General features: G+C 36.2%; 1 protein-coding gene across 3 annotated transcripts in view; it reads right to left on the bottom strand.

Moving 5' to 3' along the window:
• Positions 1-454: 454 nt before the first annotated feature.
• Positions 455-16,882, bottom strand: part of RNF38 (ring finger protein 38) — a 60,513-nt gene continuing 44,085 nt past the window's right edge. For 2 of the 3 annotated variants that reach the window (XM_019471155.1, XM_009275877.1), the window contains 5 exons: positions 13,886-13,992; positions 12,214-12,298; positions 10,575-10,696; positions 9,565-9,664; positions 455-3,944 (listed from right to left, as the gene is read on the bottom strand). In XM_019471155.1, the coding sequence (XP_019326700.1) occupies positions 3,882-3,944; positions 9,565-9,664; positions 10,575-10,696; positions 12,214-12,298; positions 13,886-13,992 (477 nt within the window). In that variant the 3' untranslated portion in view covers positions 455-3,881. Of the gene's footprint in view, positions 3,945-9,305; positions 9,444-9,564; positions 9,665-10,574; positions 10,697-12,213; positions 12,299-13,885; positions 13,993-16,882 lie in introns of those variants that run through there. The other variant, XM_009275884.1, reaches the window with a different exon arrangement.

Genomic DNA, 16,882 nt, shown 5'->3' with positions numbered 1-16,882 from the left:
TGACCCTGGCTAATCAAACTCCTTATTTTCAGTCTCATCCTTAACTCAGGATGCAATTTTACCACTGTTAGGGCACTGCAAAGTGTAACACATCTTCAGCTGACACACAGTGCAAATAGTATGTCTAAGGAGCACCTCCATCCCTGCAAATTTTCCTTTGACTAAGTAACATCTTTAGAAAGCTGATCTTTTAGGCAAGGCTTTGAGTTCTATGAATTACAGTTATTTCACACTTTCAAAAATATGACACAACATTTCATATAACTTTTTATGATTTCTCAAAGTAGATTAAAAAAAGTCTGTCATGCACTACAATTAAGGTGGCAAAACTTCCCCCCACAACACAAGCATCTGTTGCCAGTATCTAGAGTTGCATGATCATGCATAGAAATATGCAGAGTAACGAAAGAAAACAATGCACCTCTTTCTAAGAGAAAGAACAGGACAATATTGTGTAAGTGTACATCATACATTTATTACTGAACAACTCTTTCAACTCCAAAATTGGGCACAGGGATTAAAAATAAAAATTCATTGCACTACCTAGTAAAGCATTACTAGTAACTCTCATAAAAAATGTACAAATTTTGTTAAAAATTTATCAAGCCTTCAAATGATTTGGTTACAGATATTTATAATACATTTAAAACTCATTGTTAAATGATACAATAGAGTATGATTTAAAGAGAATTTAAAGAGAGCACTTGACAAAATATGATCCCAACAAAATCCACAAGCTTTCATAATCATTAGCAAATCTGAAACACAAGTAGCAAAATGAGGTAACAATGTACCAAAGAAAAAAAAAAACACAGTTTTTACAAAGGCCCAAAGATAACTCAGTCAAAAATGTGTTTTCTACAATTAAAATTAAAAAGCTTGGTAAATCTCATCTTAAGTATTACACAATGTGTTAACAGCTGTGAAATCACATTCAAGAGCCTGTACATAATGGCATACAACAAAAGGCTTTAATTTTTTTGTAAAGAAAGCCACAAAATGAGACACTGGAATTATCTGTAGGCCTTAATATCCACTAAAATGTCAAATTAAATTGACAGTTTATGCAAAAAACACAGCAGTGCCAATATGATAAAGCAAACATATTACAGGGTTGGGTTTTTTTTTTTGGAGAAGAAGGAGCCAGGTCATGGCAGAAAGGCAATAAACATAAAAAAAGTCTTGCTGAATTCAGGTGCTGCCAGGCACCATGGCAGGCTGTGGAATTACACACGAATGTGCATAACACATGGCAGTTAACAGCTGAACATGAGTCCCCCTGCCTTGACAGCCACAACAGAGAGGACTTGGTTGTACCTTGTCTGAGCTGATTTGGAACATATGCATGTGTCCTGTTTATACAAACTAACCACAGGAAGCAAGTCCACATACATCTGCAAGAGTCCCATGCAAATGAAAGAACCATTCCAGAAGAGATGAGCCATAAGAGTGCAACAATTAATTTCAGGATTTTACCAACTTAGACCCTCTATCTCCTAGATTTCCCACTGCCTCACAGAGTTTTACTGGGGAAAAAGGGACATTACACATCAAGATTTTCCAGTTCAGAAAAACACATTCTTCTGAAGCCAAGGGAAAGTAGTTGTCTTGTTCATTTGTATCTAGCTTAGGAAAAGTGCCCTCTTTCCACGCTTCAAACTGAATACTGAGCACAGTAGTGTTAGTTATGTTTAAATCCATACACAGAGAATTTTTTCTTTTGCAGCTATATAAAAGAGCCTAAGTTTTGTAAGACATACGTGGCATATGCTTTTTAAACAACATGACCTTATTTATTAAAAAAATAAATTTTATTACATGTAATTTAACCTGCTAGGTGTTATTGTGAAAAGCCTATTCTTTAACTCCACTGGAAGAGAGGAGAAATTCTATCATTTTGAAGTTGATGTAACAGCATTTTTATTTATTTAGTGTTCTTAAGTATGGATAGGTAAGGAAAGACTCGCTGTTTTTGAGAACCACCTGCATAACTAAACAGACGGAAGAGCATCTGAAATGGGGCAAAATTGTGCTTTTATTTTATCTGCACCAAGAGCTGTGACTGGTCTGTAGAATCTTCAAAGAGGGAAATCAGCATGGAGAACATCTAACACTGTTTGAAATTATAACTGATACTAAAGCATAGCAGCATACAAAAGCATCAGAAATGATAAAGAATAAACTTAAAGCTGAGACTGGCAGCAAATTGCAGCGATATTGCTAATTGTGTCACTTGTGCTGCTGCAACCAAAGTAATGACACTGAATGTAGGAGAATAATTTTGTTGCAAAAAGTGCATCCTTTGAATAACTATGGTATATATAAACCTAAATATTTTGCTAGAACATGTCGAAGATGTTAACAGTCTGAATGTTATAAATGAAGCTAATTTTTTTTCAATAACCCAAATAAAACATTATTCAGAGCATTTGAATAGAGGTTATCACCTCCTATTTCACAGCACTGTTCTGGAAGGTGTTCCAATTTTCTCCTATAGTGGAGTGCTCTGGAAACTCGATTGCAAAAACCAATGGAGTTCCTTCTTCATATGACACTCATCATGAAATAAGGAAGGGCAAGAAGCAGCATCAGGGCAACTGAATTCTGCAGTTAGTGACCAAAACCCACCTTCTCTTGTGATACAATTAAAAAAATCAGAAGTTCTACTTCTCTGAGAAAATGCTAAAAATTTTATTTTATTCATGAAGTTGCAGGAATAAAATTGTAACCTGTTACAAGTTATCTTAGTTGTATACAAACTCCTTTGTAAATGACAAAGAATGTATGTGATTAAAGCCAATGTTTATAAGCTAAAAGATTATGTCCTTAGCAAGTACAATGGCCAAGCTTGAAGAGCTGTTGCACAAGACCCTCAGTGTCCTTTCTGCTTCCTTTCATGGAAGAAGCACATAACTGGCAAACCCAGCTAGAAAAATTTAAAAGGAGAACAGAAAAGCATTGATATTCACATTAGCAACTGAAAATGTTAATATTGCTAAATGATTTGTGCAATATTGCAACTTTACATAGATAAAATAACTTGTAAATCCAGACTTTGTAACATATGCTAAAAACCCCAAGGTTACTCATGTATGAACGATCAATGCACTCTTTAGTGGTACACATTTAAAGCCTCCAATGAAGGGGAAGCATAACAGCTGTTTGAATAGTAGGTAGAAAGGTCTTTATACCTGTAAGTACATTGGGGAGGAAATAGTAAATGTCTGTAATTGCTGCACCCATTGCATTCAGTGTGCAACTGCAAACACAAGGAAAGGAACCAGTGTACAGTACTAGTACTGTTTAAATAACACACAAGATTATACATTGCAGCATAATTATTACTACACACATACGTTCTCAGTACATGCTGGTATATAGGTTCTCACACATACACACTCAGTCACAAGCACACTTCACGCATCCTCTCACAAGCAAACACACATTCACACCATTCATTCCCACTCACAGTATCTGAAGGCTCTATATAAGGTAGATTGCTATACCGTTTGGAGCTACCACTTTTTTTTTTCCTTTTTCTTTTATATAAAAGCACATGCTAAAAGATCACGTCCACAGTAATCTCGCAGCAACACTCGGAATGATCACACAAAAACCAGGGAATGTTAGTGCACACACAAAATTAAGCTAAAAAAAAAAAAATATCTTTGGAGTTCCAATCACACCGTTAGTATAACAATCCCGTAACTGTGAAGACTAGTTATAAGCTTTGTAATTGATTAAGTCACACAGTGCAAAGTAAGGTCCATTGACCCTTTTGTGTAAAGGGTAGGCTGGAAGCCACATGGGTAAGTTCAATAGATAGTTCATATATACATGTCACCAGGAACACTCAAACCAGATTTGTGCTCTTAGATTGGTCATTCTGAATCACGATGCACTTCCGAAGCATCAGCTCTACAAATTGGGCAGGTACGATTTGCCTGTAAAACCAGAAACAAAAGAGGATTTACTGTACAGACAAATACATAGTTAAGGTAATGTGTTTATTACACTGAACATCTGTGACCATGATGAGGTTGCTACCTTCAGCACTTGGGTATTGAAAAGCAATTCAAGAGTACTCAAACCAAGAGAAGACAAAGTGTGCTTATGCCTTTTTTTAGTTTGTTTTGTTATGTTAGAGTTGTGTGCTAAGTTTGCCAATTCAAAATTATGTTTACAATTAAAAAAAAAAAGTGCCTTTTATCGTTAAAGTTAAAGCAAAACAGCAAACTAGGCTTTATCTAAGTGATGGTGGTTTTATTAATGCAGATTCATAGTTATAGTATATTGCAATCGGATGCAACTAAGAAGCTCTGTGTGCTGCAGAGAAACCCACCAAAACCCGACTAGCAACCTTGGGCTGCAAATAAATGTCCTATATGAGGGTGTCATGTTGTCACAAGCTCTACTGATCAGGGATCACATCTCTTCATACTCTGTTTATTCAGTTATTCTCACAGAAACCCATCCTATAGACTTGGTCAAAGCTGAAAGCAAACTAGGGAAAAACGAAAAGGGTTTTAGTAAAGAGAAAGGAAAAAAAAAAAGAGAAGACAAAACAGGTATTCAAGTAACACACACGAGCAGGTCTAAATTTAGCCCTTCAGTAAAGCACTCACTGAAAATACGTCCTTTGACCCTTTTACATTTATAGCTTCCTTAAGAAGATAAGACAGATGAGAAGTAACATTCCTTAAGCTACTGGGAAAGTATTTGAAATTCTGCCTTATCATTCCCCTTTTCAAATAAAGGCTAATTTCATTTTGGCAAATGATGAGAAAAAGCCCCGAACAAGTATGTAACATCTATGATAAAACATTTCCTTTGCAAAGGGCAGAGTGAAGAGAACTCTTTCCTGCCCCAAATTCTGTATTTCATAGTTCCCAAAATTGCAGGACCAACCACTGTCAACTCTAAGTTTTTCTAAGGTAGCCAAATTTTTCAATGAAAGTACAAGTGAGAGCATCAAGAAATGTGGCTCTGCAGGCCAGAATTCAGAAATCATTGCCACAAATTTCAAATCCAAACAATAAATGCCAATGAAAGTAACATGTTATTACCAAAAAACATTATTTAGTAATGCAAGTTAAAATGAAGGTATATTTTTTCTGCCAATTACTACTGTTATTACTGTGTTATAGTTTATATTTAGTTATTATTGCTTTATAGTTTTTGTAAAGCATAGATTGGAGAATCAATTCAACATTTATTTCTTGTTCTTTCACTAGCAGTTTTGAAATTACTTGAGGACAATGCCATTACTTGGGTCACTACTTTGTACTTGCATTATTCTAGACATAATTCAGCTAATATAACTTTTTAAAAAAAAGGCATGTTCTTCAAAATTCAATGGATTAATGAATCAGGACATACTTGCTTAGATAAATAATTAAGTATCTACCATTTGTAGCATGAAACAGAGCATTCAATGGGAGTAATTTCCTGATAGGAATTGCAGAAATAAATCCACTGTGCCAGGATAAAATGAATACTCATGGACACTGCAGCACTGCCTTTTAAGTAACTTCTTGAGATCCTGCATGACCATCTGTTTTAAATTTAGTTGCATTCTTGTGCCTTTCATGAAATTCATGCCCCCTTCCTGGCATTTAACATGACTCTGGCGCAAAAAAGAGGAGTAAGGTGGACATAATATTGTAACATTGACCTTCTAACTAGCTACTCTTTGAGGCAAACTTACTTTTTGTACTGTAAGGAGAGCGAGCTGTACAATGAACCAACTGATTTGTTTTTTTATATTTTGTAGAAATTTATAGCTAAAGTGAAGTGCATTTAGAATAATGAATCTGTAGGGCTACTAGAATCCTCTAAAAAGCATTGCACTACTTTGGTGTTAGTCCATCAGAACAAAGTTAAATTATAGTTACAGTTTGTCTTTTCTCATATATAATACAGCATTTCCTATCAGAACGTTAAATATAAAGGCAAGTTTTCCTTGTTATCTGGTTCTAAACCCTCAGGGTGAAGACAGGTCATGTTTTCAAGCTCTCCTTTGGAATGACTAACTCTTACTTTACAACAGAACAGATTTCTCATGTATTCATATTTGACTAAAGGATTTAGGATATTAAGAAATAACCAAATACTGTGAAATATGGGAGTTGACAATACTATGAAAAGCAAAAGGATAACCTCACTCTTGTTAATTCTGTTTCCTCCACTGCATTACATCTTCTTTCACAAGTCTTTAACCTTGCTTAACCAGGGAAGTATAAATTAAAGTGGGCAACCTAATGCACTGTAAAAGAACATCTCCTCTCACTTGCTCACACTACCTAAAAGGGTGGTTCTGTACATAGCATTATACCAGCAGGGCAGATCAAACCTTTCATGCACAGACAATTTAGGATATTAAGAAATAACCAAATACTGTGAAATATGGGAGTTGACAATACTATGAAAAGCAAAAGGATAACCTCACTCTTGTTAATTCTGTTTCCTCCACTGCATTACATCTTCTTTCACAAGTCTTTAACCTTGCTTAACCAGGGAAGTATAAATTAAAGTGGGCAACCTAATGCACTGTAAAAGAACATCTCCTCTCACTTGCTCACACTACCTAAAAGGGTGGTTCTGTACATAGCATTATACCAGCAGGGCAGATCAAACCTTTCATGCAGAGACAAGCCACAAAACTTTCTTAGATACCTTTTTTTTGCTCCATCATCACCAACAGGCAGTGGAATAAGGATTTATTTTTTTTAAATAATCAAATTGGATCACTAACCTCTTATTTAAATCTTTCACTAACATGGTGAAACTTAAAAGGAATCAACTTGATGCCATAGTTCTAGAACTAGTTCTAGAAATACTAGGAATATTTCTAGATAGCAAATACTTTCTTCAAAGAAACAAGATTAAATCAGTAAAACACAGGGACAAACTGGTAACTTTTTTCTTTTTTTACCTTGTGGAAAAAAGTTACAAGTACTGAAAGCTACAATTTTTACCTTCCCTTGCAGAATTTATCAACATGATGTCGGCTGGATGATGTGAATTAAGTGGATATGGACATAATTATACTATCAACATATAAAACAAATTGTCAAATACATAAAGGAATAGGCAGAAGCAAAACTATAGCCCAAAATATCTTCCAGTTATCCTCACTTCCAGATGTTTGCTGCTTAACTGCAACCAAGTTTAGACAGAGGCTGTAACTAAAATAGGCTGGTGTTTGATGTAATTTGCTATAGTTTGCAAAGCAAAATAATCTTTATTTCCATACACCATCTTTGTACCAGTGTAACTAAACGCACATGGTGTAAATATATTGCCTTAGCAATCCTACGCTAAACCTTTATGCTATGCTTTAACCTTGTCTAGCTTATTTTGCATCCAGCTCTGGAATATACAATATCAATACAGGCAGTTCTAGGTGGATATAACTACACCCTTTTTAGGTTTAGATTGCGTATCTTTCACCTCATTCCCCCACCCAGCTGACACTCTTATGCTCATAGAGTTTTTCTATGATAAGACAACCTTTAGAAAATACCACACTTGAAGATCTGTTAGAAAATACATAGTTTCTAAGCTGGGACAGGAACATCAGAAAAAAGCTGTTTCACCACTACTACAGTACATCTACGATTATGAAAATAAGGATTAAACTAAATCTGCTTTTTTCACTTTGCTGTTCTGCATTTGATTGCCAGTTCATTACCAGTTGAAAGTACTAAATCTAACTGTAGAACTGTCACACTGAGTCCCAAAGAAGCTTAATTTAACATACTTGTCTGACTCTTGAGACCAATGTCACATAAGAAAGAGCATAAGAACATGACAAGCATGCATGATACTTCCTTGACATGTTCTTCCAACTTCCAGAAATCTGCAGATCAGGGGCTCTATGAATCAGAGGTATATTTTTTTGCATATTAATGCAAAAGATTATGCTGCAAATGCTGCAAAGCCTGGAAAGAGCTGTCTTTTTTAAAACCCATATAATCAGTTTAACCTACAGACCTATAGCATCTACTATCTCACAGGCTATGTTAAATGATCTCAGTTCTTTTTTCATAAAATGGAGTGAATACTATCCCTGGTTACTTTGTCTGCACCACAAATGACTTACGAAGTTTCACGCAATGAAAAGACTTGACAAATCTAGTATGCACACTCCTTGAGAGGAGTAGGGTGACACTGGAGAATACCACTTGAATAGATACAATACACTCTTAATTTGCAGTTACTGAATAAAACATCATACATCTAGCATAGATATATTGATAATATTATGTGTGTGTGTGTGGTGTGTGTGTGGCTTTTTAATCTGACAATAAAACAACTAGGTGTTTATATTCGTGTTGCTGATTCTCAAGTATGTACATGGATTCAGATACTGAAGAACACCAGTTCCACTGAAAGTTACGAGAATTATTGTGGAAACATTCACACTGGCCTTTTTTGTAGAAGCCTTACATTACTGTGGGTACTGTAGCCCAACAGCAATATCCCAGTTTTTAAAATCCTTCTCATTATTCTTGATGTCTTGTCAGCCAAAAGAATGCTGTCAATATTAACTTGCTTTTTTCATTCTCTGCACCAAGTATTTTAGTGTATGCCTAAGAAGTGCATTTTCTTGCTTTTATGAAGCCATAAAGGCAAGGGTTTTTAATTTCTTTTTCCGAAACAACAGACACCATCTGTAATTCTCTAGGGACTGTATCCTGTATTAACATAGGATCATTGCAGTTTCAAATGTTCTACACAACAGACTACACACAGATTAAACTAAAGCTGAATAGAGTAAAATACCGAAAAAAGGTGAGGCAAGATGGGGATCAATACCTTGTTGGCAGTAGATCTGGCTAATGCAGCTTGTAGAGATGTCTGTGTATCATCATCTACTTATTTGTATTTCCTGTTCTTCACACCTTCTGTACTGCTGCTATTTTCTCTGCCCTCTTCCTGGGCTGCCCTGATTCTAGATCCTTTCTTTTCTGCTCGAATTCTCTTGGAAGGGTATATCATAATTTTGTAAAACTATAATTTCTATTTGTATATATTACATTTCTATATGTATGTATATATGCATACACATATATGTACACACATAACACATTTTATTTGCCCCAGAACCTAACGTTAATAGCAAAGTGGGGGAGGAAGGTATTAGTACTCATTCTTGCGGTGCAGGATATATAAAAAGGTTAAAGCCACCATCATCACAGAAACTCATTCATACTTCCTATATTATTATGTTACTTTTTTATTTTCAAGTCTTCTTTAATTTCACATTACTTGAATTCACAGTCATTGTTTTGTGCAAATGGAAAACACAGTAAGATCTGTCAATGAAAATAATCATATTCATTTTTCCTTGTTCCAAAGGTTATAAAGAAACTTCCTTCATCAGTTGTTAGAAAGATATCGTAAGTAGGCAGTGCTTCCACTCTGTTGGCATTTCTAGCCTAAGTATTAGAAACGTGAAACAAGATGAAATGAAGTGGAACAGCAAAATACCACCCCCCACCCTTTTCCCCCAACTATATAATGAATTCCCTATAAGATAGGATTATTATTTTTTTTTACCTTCAGCCATTTATCGACACACTTGGCATGGAACTCATGGTTACAGGGTAAGACTCTAAGTAGCTGCCTTGACTCAAAATCACACATGCACACCACGCACCTAAAAAAGACAACAAAGTTCAAATGTATCTGCTGTGTAAGAACAACAAATACATATTCCATACAAAACTTTACAGGTATGACTGCAACATGGTAGCTCTTTTACCCCTTGGTAAAGAGCTACAATTATCTGTATCTGTGGTTGAAGATGTGTAGTGTGACAATGTAAACTGAGAATTGCTGTTGTGTTTGTTTTTTTTTTCCTGTGCTTTCAAATAACAAAGCAAGTGCTCCTGCTCACAGGAGTTCACAGACCCAATCGATAGAACAGATGTTTAATCACAATTCAAAATGGCGGAGATGATGATTTATAAAGTTCACTCCCTATTGATACTAGTAATTCACACTGAGGGTCACTGAAACTGGAATATCAGAGAAAAATCCTTACACTGAAGTTAAAACATTAGACAGCATTTGGTACTAAGTCACTGTAACTACCTTCATATCCATACTGCCCTTTCCACTTGGCTGTGCAGATCTTTCAAACACAGTAAGTTAATGGGTTTTAAAAATTACAAGATGCACTCTTAAACTGACCAAGCTCTATCAGGAGCACTTGAAACTTCAACACTTGAAGCTATTTTAACACAGGCTAAGTTCCAAGTTGACAATGTCACTTTAATGTCTAGTATGCTGAACAAAACCTAGAACATCTTTCTTTAATTTTAACTTTTTAAATGGCGAGGAACTGAATTGAAACATAGTTAAATGATGTGAGACTAGATAGAGGTTTTAAAGTGAGGATAAATTGTATTTGATCTGGAAAGCAATCCAAGAAAAAAAAGAAAATGAAACTGCTTACTGACATGACTGCTTTTAAAGCCCTTCTGGCCTAGCTCAGGCTACAAGTTAAAGAAGTGAAAATACAGCCACCTAAATTATGGACCTTTGAAAGAGACCAATGTACTTACAATGTCTGTTCTGACTGGTGGTTGTTTGGATTGAACCTGTAGGATGGAAGCTGTTCAATGTCCGCCTTTGTCAATCCTCGTGGTTTGGCTTCTCCCAGACGTTCTGCCAAATTCAGCAGTGCCTGCAAAACATGGAAACTGGACATTTAAAAATTCACTGCTCAGACAGGCTCTGCTTCCACTAGAGATGGGGCTGCCATTACACCTCAATACCCCAGCTGGTAGCACAAAACACCCTTCTATCAAGAAATGTTTAGAACCTTAGTTCTCCCCTACAACACAAGCCCCATGGCAAGTCTTTCAGAAGTCAACCATCTTTCTAATTCTGTAAGATGTTCTCTTTGGGATTTCAAAACCTCCAGGACACAACTTCCAATTAGTCCTGTGACTGCATGCACAGCTTGGTAAGTATTTTGCTTCTGAAGGATCCCCTCACCCCACTATGAAATTAATAGTGCTGGTAACCACAAAAAATCGTCAACAAATTTGCTTCCTAAGAATATGCAAGTCTGGTCTTGTGAAAGAAACCAAGAATTTAATGGGACAGGTTCTGATTCCCACTCCATGTCTTGGGCTACCTGAATTGAAATACAGTGATTTTATCCTGAATCTGGAAAACAAATACATACCATCAAACTTCAAGCACTTTTTTTGCTAAATTTTATGTTCATTTTCTATAAGCCAAGCATTGCAACTAAAAGCCTCTCATGTAAATAATTCACACTCTGTCATGTATGTAACTTGCACTCCTTCTTAAGGGACCTAGGAAAAATATCACTATAAACGTGATGGAGAACCAAGGCATAGAAAAGTTAAAAGACTTGGTGAAAGCTGCAAACGGTACTGATCACAAAGGGTTTTCTAATACTGTCAAACCTAGGGCCCAAATTCTCAGAAGTAAGATGATGATGCTTCTGAACTAACACAGAACTTATTACAGAAGTGCTCATTGTTAAACTGAAAATGTGCAACTACACAGAGCTGTTAAGGGGAGCACAGGCAAAGAGATGCAAAAGTAAGGGCTGATGATGGCTGTTTGAAGAGAAATTGAATGGAATCCAATAGTCTCAGAACCAGCAAAGACACAACAGCTGGGACTGCCCCATAATTATTTAGAATATTAAAGAGGGTTCTACATCTATAGATGTGAATTACTGTACCCTCCTGAGGGCCAAGAAGAAAAGGCAGTAAGGCAGTTTTATAACCATTACATTTAGATTAATTACTCCTATGACATTAACACTATTCTGTATTAACACTATTCTGCAAAGTTATGCACGTAAACCCAGCAACTTACCCTGTTCTTTTGAAAGTGCTTCACTTCTGTTTGATATTTAAAATCAATTAAAATTCAAAAGGAAAAGAGTAGCATGTAGAACATAAAAGCTGAACAATTTAATGATTACTAGCCTGGAAGGGTGGATTCTCGGAAAGAGCAATAGACAAAAAATAAAGCTAAGCACTTCTAATATCCAGTATTGCAAAAAAATCTGAAAGGATGGTTTCTGGATTCTATCTTCACAGTCATTGCATTTATTTGAAAGACAAAAGCAGGTTTAAAAGCAAAATATAATGAAATTTTATGTATTTGTTGAGCTAACATCCGTTCTTTAAAGGTAGTTGTAGTTTGCGCACCAACCTCATAGTTTTCTACCTCTCCATCTTCCACATCCAACTCAAAGCTGAAAGCTGGTCCAACTGCAGGTGGCACTGGGAGCATTGATCTACCATGAGAGCAAACAATGATAAGGTTCAGCATCTTGCTGAAGGAAAGCACAGAAACATCTGGCAGAGGTAAAGTTACCTTATTGATCCCTCTCAAATCAACAGGTTGTCAGAACTGGTAAAAATGTTAAGTTTGAAGTCAAGAATAGACATTTGAAGTGAAAGAGTCAAATGAAAAAGCTAATTCTGCCACTTTTTGATACTAACAGTGCTGCCTTTTTAATTGCATGCATGTCTCAACTGGTACTTCCAACCAGGCTCAGCATTATTACAAAAACTAATCTCTTGATTATCACAGATTATGGAGAACTAAAACTGACAATGAATTGACGTTCTGGTTTTAAGTATGTTTTATTTCTTTAAGTGGATAAAATATCAGCAAAGATAAGGAATCCTAAGTTCACTTAGCTCTCCAATAGAAAAGCCCTGAAACTTTTGTAAGCCTAAAACACACAATGAAGATAAACAGGATATGCTACTGGACCAACTTCCATACTGAAGGCAAGCACAAACTCACTTTCTCACATACTATGATATTGGTCAAAGCAGAATCTCTTCAGATAGAGAGGCAAGAGAAAGATGTTTTTCTGGTTTTATATTCAACAAGTGTTTTTACCTCCCAAGATAGTCCTATGGGTCAAAACTTAATGCACAGACACAGAAATCACAAATTCACAGCACTGATATATACTAAAATCCCACTGAAGTCACCAGGAATTACTGAGCCACATTGTGTCCTCAATGGACAGGCAAGAAGCTATGACATCACTCTCAGACTGTAAGATGCAAAGTTGAACAACTTCACTGGATCAGATTTCTTGTGCCATTTTCATGCCACGTCTGAAATTGCACAGAGAGAAACTACAGATCTGGTGCCAATGTTTGCTTATTTCCTTGTCAATGTCACCTTTGCCACCAGAAAATACTCTTTGTTTCCCAAACACTTCATACTTATTTCCAAAACAGAACATAGAAGAGTAATAAATTTCATGTCATATAGCCAAATTCCCCCACAGAGGGTCTACCATAACACACTACAGGTAATTCCCAAATGTTAATTGTCCCACATATTTTCCAGAAACAGTTAATCAGAGGAAGAACAGAAATTCAACAGCTGTAACAGATCAGCAGTTCAGCCAATAAGGAGTAACACATCACAGAAAGCTCCCACCCTTGTGTTTCATAATTAAGAACCAAACCAAATGAATTTATTCCGTAAGTGAAGACTCCTAGGACTTTATCCTATAGTGTAACCATGCCTCTGTAAGAGTGTCCAAGAACCAAGTTTTAAAATTTGTTGAAGATTTTACGAAGAGTTCAGAAACAAGAGGCTACTGTGCCTTAAAAAAATCTACAAAACTACATTGGACAAAACTGTTCACTTATATTTCTCCTTGCTCAAGGGTGTATGTTATTCAAAATAGGCTGAAAAATTTACACAGAAATGGAAGTTTTCTTCCTCTCTGGGACAGCTGAACTATGCCTGTTCTCTGGTAGAGTCCAACCATAAAAAGTGCCGAGACTCTTGCTGAAAGTCACGTGACTTCTTAATAGCCTACATGGAAGCAAATGTACTTTGAACTTACAGCACATAAGGTAATAGGCTGGGATGGTAAGGGTGTGGTGGTATTGGCTGCTGTGATCGGTATCTGCTGCGCCCTGTGAGTCTTCGAGGCATAAAAGGTGGGTAAGGCTGCAAGAAAGAAGAAAATAAGCTTCAACTGGAACTTGTGGAACTGGAACTTGTGTCCAGTTCTGGGCTCCCCAGCACAAGAGAGACATGGACAGACTGGAGAGAGTCCAACGAAGGGCCACTAAGATAGGACTGGAGCATCTCACATATAAGGAAAGGCTGAGAGAGCTGGGACTGTTTAGCCTGGAGAAGAGAAGGCTCAAGGGCATCTTATCAATGTATATAAATACCTGAAGGGAGGGTGCAAAGAAGACGGAGCCAGGCTCTTTTCAGTGGTGCCCAGTGACAAGACCACAGGCAATGGGCACAAACTGAAACACAGGAGGCTCCGTCTGAACATCAGGAAATACTTCTTTACTGTGAGGGTGACCGAGCACTGGCATAGGTTGCCCAGAGAGGTTGTGGAGTCTCCATCCTTGGAGATACTCAAAAGCTGACTGGACATGGTCCTGGGCAACCGGCTTTAAGTGGCCCTGCTTGAGCAGGGGGGTTGGACCAGATGACCTCCCTTCCAACCTCATCCAGTCTGTGAGACTGTGATTCAACATTTTGTTTTCTTAATAATGAAATAAAATGAAATCTGAATATTGAAATCCACTTTCAGTAAAGCATTATTTAAAAAATCCAGCCTCTGCTCAAATGCAAAAGAATGTCAGCCTCAATTTGAAACGATTCCCATCAATAACACACAATCATACCATTCCATGTGAAAAAGTAGTAACACACAACAGAAATCCTTGCAAGCTCTTGTGTGCTTAGTCTACATGCAGGCTGGTTTGGGAAGCGGGACTTGAACTGCTGACTCTCTTGTAAATATAAAAGCCCAGGCTTTATGCCTGGTGCTATTATGCAGGCTTGTGCACAGGTGGTTGAGAAAAGAAGCCTTTTAAAAAAAAAAGTTTTTAAAAAAACCTGTTTTTTAAAAACAACTTTTAAGCAGTGGTGTATATTTACATTTATGTTAAAAAAGGGCTGAAGCCTTTCAAGTGTACATGGAGAGTTTAATCAGTACAATTTCTTCAGCTGGACAACGCCTAAAGAGACAGTCAAGCCTAAAGCTTCAATGTATTCTTTCCATGGATAAAACAGGGCTTTACTGTCATACTTTTTTTCATTTGCATGCTAAGCTCTTTACTTGTATATTTATATTTTCATTATATTGTTCATTATTTTCATTATATAATTGTTCAAAATTCCTTGCATTACCTACTAAAATGGGGATATACATGGTAAAAAATTTCCACTTAAATGCAAACTATATTCTTCCAGAAATATTCAAAGTACTAAATTTTTTTAGTAGTTTTTAAAACTGAAATACATGTACCACTACTGAATTCATATTTGAAGGCCTTGAGACTTTTTTTTTTGAAACAAAGAACACTCCAAGTCTTCACTAACATGTTTTTCTTCTTCCACATTTGAAATTTAATAAAACACAAAAGCCCAACACCACCAATGACTAACCTAAACCCCCCTAACTTTACAATGGAAATGTTATTAATAGGTAGCCATGGTCATAGATAAAATTTACATATGAATATAAACACAATGCAACAGAGCCAGGGTCTTTTTCTTGAAAGTAAGATCTCAAACTAGACATAGCAAATATCAATTTTACTGCTTTGTGAATTCTGCAATCCAAAAATATAATTAAAAACCATTGTGTTCACTGAATGGAAGAGAATCAGAAATGCAGCCATTCCATCATAATTTTAATATAAATAAAATTTTATAAAGATTTAGGATTGCTTTATGAAAGACCATATGATTACTTGTAATACCTCTCTATTCTATTCCTCAGCGATACAACTGAGAACTGAAGCATCAGAGAGGACAAATGCTATATAATGTGCAAAAACCCGGTATTTTGTTCCTTATCTACCTTAAAGACTGAACTTGGAAATCAAGAAACCCCCACTCCAACCAAAATGTTTGTGAATAGACTGTAACTTATCTAACAAGCGTATTGAATAAAATACAAGCAGTTTATGGAAGTTTTTAAGTGTCTTTGTCTCCAGAGTGACTCATAGTGACTGAAAACTTCACTGAAAATCTGTACACCTTTAGTTTAACAATGAGCTGAGTGTTTTTTTTAAATGGTGGAGACTTATTGGAACCTTTATAAAAACTGCAGCAAGCATTTAACTAGGTTGTGTGATTTCAAGGGGACTAATTAAAGAGAAGTTATCTGTATATTCTGTAGTCACAGGGCCTTTCATTCTCATTTAAAATTTTAAATAACAATATGTCTCTAAAACCTTCTGTCAACTTGATACACAGGTCAAACATTAAAAAATTCAGGGCCTATACTTCACTTCTAGTTATTTCTTCAGGCATTACACAGGCAGGAGAGATTTTTTTAAAAAAACAAAACACACAAAACAACAACAACAACAAAATCTCAGGACTAATACAATTGCAGATTGAAGCGCACTACAAAGATCCTAGAGGTAGCATTGATACTGGACACACCACAGAAGCACAATTCAGCACAGACTTCATCCTGCACCAGGTTTCATTTTTTTTGTGCTGCTGTGGTTGAACTGCCTGTAGATTCCTAGAAAGTTGGCTTAAAGCAAGCTTGGCTGTCTTTATAACATGGTGCAGTCTAAATTATGGAAGCACTCTATACAACTGCTTGCCTGCAAATTGCAAACACTCTGGAGAAGAACTATTTTTAAAGCATTCTAGCTTTCCTGACTTGTGGAAACTCAACATACGATGAAGAATTAGCTAAAAGTGACAGCAGCTTTTCTAAACTGTACTAATTAGTTTCTTCAGTAGAAGTCCTGGACTGTGTGGCAACATGGAACGTTTTCTAAGTAACTGCTACCACATTCTGTGGATAACATTATCAGAAATCATTTGCTGGTATCATTAAGTTACTCTT

The sequence above is a fragment of the Aptenodytes forsteri genome, unplaced genomic scaffold (assembly GCF_000699145.1).
Source record: "Aptenodytes forsteri isolate BGI_AS27 unplaced genomic scaffold, ASM69914v1 Scaffold91, whole genome shotgun sequence".
Taxonomy (NCBI): Eukaryota; Metazoa; Chordata; class Aves; order Sphenisciformes; family Spheniscidae; genus Aptenodytes; species Aptenodytes forsteri.
The sequence above is the reverse complement of the archived record's forward strand: the minus strand, read 5'-3'. Positions and strand labels throughout refer to the sequence as shown.